The sequence below is a fragment of the Octopus bimaculoides genome, chromosome 10 (genome assembly GCF_001194135.2).
Source record: "Octopus bimaculoides isolate UCB-OBI-ISO-001 chromosome 10, ASM119413v2, whole genome shotgun sequence".
In the NCBI taxonomy this organism is placed as follows: domain Eukaryota; kingdom Metazoa; phylum Mollusca; class Cephalopoda; order Octopoda; family Octopodidae; genus Octopus; species Octopus bimaculoides.
Genome location: NC_068990.1, coordinates 53,222,756 through 53,226,448, shown reverse-complemented (window position 1 = coordinate 53,226,448; position 3,693 = coordinate 53,222,756). Strand labels below are relative to the sequence as shown.

At 33.8% G+C, this 3,693-nt stretch overlaps 1 protein-coding gene across 1 annotated transcript in view; it reads right to left on the bottom strand.

Moving 5' to 3' along the window:
• The window catches only part of LOC106872761 (myocardin-related transcription factor B), a 355,455-nt gene that overhangs the window by 50,330 nt on the left and 301,432 nt on the right, over positions 1–3,693 (bottom strand). Inside the window, exon 7 of the mRNA XM_052970965.1 lies at positions 3,051–3,106. Within this exon, the coding sequence (XP_052826925.1) occupies positions 3,051–3,106 (56 nt within the window). The remainder of the gene's footprint in view (positions 1–3,050; positions 3,107–3,693) is intronic.

Genomic DNA, 3,693 nt, shown 5'->3' with positions numbered 1-3,693 from the left:
TATATATATATGACCGTTGACTGAACACTATTCAATTTTTTTTCTCCGTGTTTTTCTCCTTGTCTCCGTATTCTTTCTGTTGAAGAGCGTAGCTCGAAACGTCAAAGACTTTCCGTATTCCCGAGCGTCATACTAATACATCCTTTTGTTGTTTACACCACCTGTCCTCGTCTGTTATTGTTTTTTCGTACATTCTCCCATATATATATATATATATGTATATATATTTCCCAGAGTCATAATCTCTGTATTTTTCTACATAGATAACCCTCCCCCTAAAAAAAGTTACAAATTAAGAAATTGCGGTGGGGATAGGGGGAAATTTAGATATTGAAAACGTGATTTCTAGACAAACTCGTATTAACCCCTTTTATGCGATGAAACAATACCTAGTTTCTGATCCTTCTTAAGAACAGAAAGCACTTTCATGCAAATCGTACCCTCGCCCTTCACTATTAAACAAACAATAACTTCCATTATTCCATTAACTATATATCAGCTGTGCTGATTCTGCCCATAAGAAAGGAGCAAATAATACAATGTGCCTGTAGGTCATAACACTCGGGCATTGCTGGGATGCATTGATAGTTTTTAAATATTTAAGATCTTAATTGGCTTTGATATCAAAGGGATGAATTCATTCAAGAAAAGGATGAATCCATTCAAGAAAAGGATGAATTCATTCAAGAAAAAGATGAATTCATTCAAGAAAAGGATGAATTGATTCAACAAAAGAATGAATTCATTTGAGAAAGAGATGAATTCATTTGAGAAAGGGACGACTTCATTTGAGAAAGGGACAAATTCAATCGGGAAATATTGTAGTTAGTTCCAAATGAGTTTTCTGCAGATAAAATACTGTTGTTGTTGTTGACTAAAATTAAATGTGGTTGTTCAATTGAGTTAAACTTAGAAAAATGAAGACTTAAAAGATGTCAAGAGACAGAAACTCAACAGTTTTAGATACAAAAACAAACACACTAATTACTTTTCTAAAATACAAGAAATAGTTATATTTCTAACCTAATTATTGACAATTTAATAACTACCAATGCTGACATTTTTTTCTAACATCTTATTCTCATACACACATCCATGTTAACATCACTATAAAAAGTCAATCTACAGCAGCCTTCTGTATATTTTAAATGAAAAATAGCTTCTTTTTTTTTCTCTAAAAGTACAAAATGTAATTGGAATAAACATTACAAATTATACAACTAAGATTAAGGTTTCAGAGATGTATCTCTGAGTGAAATTTAGATGATATAGGTGGGTGGGTTTGAGGTTTCATTTACAGATGTTGAGCAGTTTACCATGATACATCCAGTAGATGTTAAATAGTTAATTATCTGGCACATAGCTTCTTTTCTATGCTAACTTCTACATAGAACAAAGCACTTAACTCATCTGATTTGACTTGTGATAAGTAAAAACTAACTATGCTCATTCTATTTTCCATTACATTATCAGAAATAGAGGTACAACTTCAAAGAGATAGGGAGCTATTGAGCTTTCCCTTCTTAATTCAAGGTGAACCTCCATTCTTCTGATGCTAGCCTGAAGATCTCACTATCATATGTTCCAGAGCTGAACTTTTGGGTCTCACCTGAAGGATTACCACACTCTCAAATACTTCCCTAACAGAGGGTCTTTACCTATTAATCTTTCATGGATTAACAACAACAGAATTATAGACAGTTAGGCTAGCAAACTTTATACATGTATATCTTGAGGTGAATGCCTGTTGGGTCAACGTTCTCATCAAAAGTCCCAATCAAGCAAACCAAAGAAAATTCCCAAGCTATATATTCAAACTGTTCCCACAATAAAAAGCTAAAAATGTTCCCCTCTAGACATCAACACAAACCAAGCTGATTCAAACCACACTGGCCTTACTCAAAAACCATAAATCACCCTTCTCATATATATATATATATATATATATATATATATATGACCGTTGACTGAACACTATTCAATTTTTTTTCTCCGTGTTTTTCTCCTTGTCTCCACTTTACAACTCCTTGTAAAACCCACATTTGTAACACTACATAATTCTTTTACTGTATATATGAATAATTAAATACACATTCTCTGTATATATGGATAATTAGATACACATTCTCTTCAGACTGAACTGACAATGACAGCCCAGCTTCAACAGAGAGAACCAGAACAGGAGTTGGTGAGAGAACCCTAAAAGCTTGACATGGTAAGAGGAATGAATAACATCAACAAATCTAATAGCAATGGTGTTTAACTGTTAGCATGAAGAATGTTGTTAGTTTATAAGAAGCTTCATGTTCTCTTCATACATCAAAACTGTTGAGAGCTTCATACTAAAAGAACCAATAATTTAACAGATATTCCATTATGTAACTATTAAAAACCAGGTCTATGACTGAGAATAGATGATCTTGTAGAGAAGGTCATGGCAGACATTGGATAACAGAAGCGAAAACAAAAGAGGGTTGAGAACAACAACTTACTGTTTCATCTTTGATATTTATTTAAACAATATTTTTTGGTGTTGATGTCAAAACAGCTAACTAACCTTAAACTAAGACACCTCAACTAAGGGAGAATTTCACAGCAGATATCTGGGTTTGGACGGGTGCACATTTCTGTGAGGATTTATCTGTTTATGCATGTATGTTGTGAGCATGCATCTGGGTAAATGAGTGCTTATCTATGTTTATGTTGTTTTGTACAAGTATATATGTGTGCAAGTGATTCAGTGTACATGTGTGCTTGAGAACTCATGGTTGTCTGTCTCAGAACTAGAACAAATCTAAAGCAATACATACACATACCTTCTCATTTTCACATACACGCATGTGCATATATATTTGCTGTGTGTGTATATAAAAACATGTGAAACACCCAATATAAAGTCAACATAAAACAGACCAAGTTGTAAATCGTTATAACCTTTCTCTAGAAGAAAAAGAAGCAATAAGAAGAGGAAGGGAGCAGTGATGGTGGTTTTGGAGAGGGTGGTTGTCTTATTATTGGTAGACAGCTTTATAATAGCAGAAGTACTCTACCTTTGCCCGTTCCAGCTGCTTTCTTTGTTCTGCATATGCAGGGGGTGTTTTAAGAGCTGCAACAACAACAACAAATGAAGTATTAATAAAATATTAAAAACAAAATTAAATAAAGTAAAATTTAAATAAACTGATAAAATAGTGATTAGTAGTTTGGAAAGCTAGCATTCAATTGTATGTGTGTGTGCACGCATGTGTGTGCACGCATGTGTATGTACATATACATGTGTGTGCCTGTGAGCTGGCATAAAATATATATTGTGTGTGTGTGTGTGTGTTTTTGCATGTATGTATAGGTCTATATACATATATCTATATTTGTATATGTAAAATCACAAGTGTATGTGTACATACACAAGCCTATGCATACACACACACACCAATAGCTAAATCTCTGTTAAACACAATGCAGGATTTCAGTTGTGTTTTGTAATGTATGTCCCCCCACCCCGCCCATTTCAAAACCTTTTTGTTTCTTTAACTCAAGAAGAAGATTATGAAAACATTCTAAGGTATAGATTCCTTCAGAAATGGAAGTGAAAGCAAGGGTTGAAGGTTGAAAGAGAAAGAGAGAGAAAGCAAGGGTTGAAGGTTGAAAGAGAGAAAGAGAGAAAGAGAGAGAGAAAGAGAGAGAAAGAGAGAG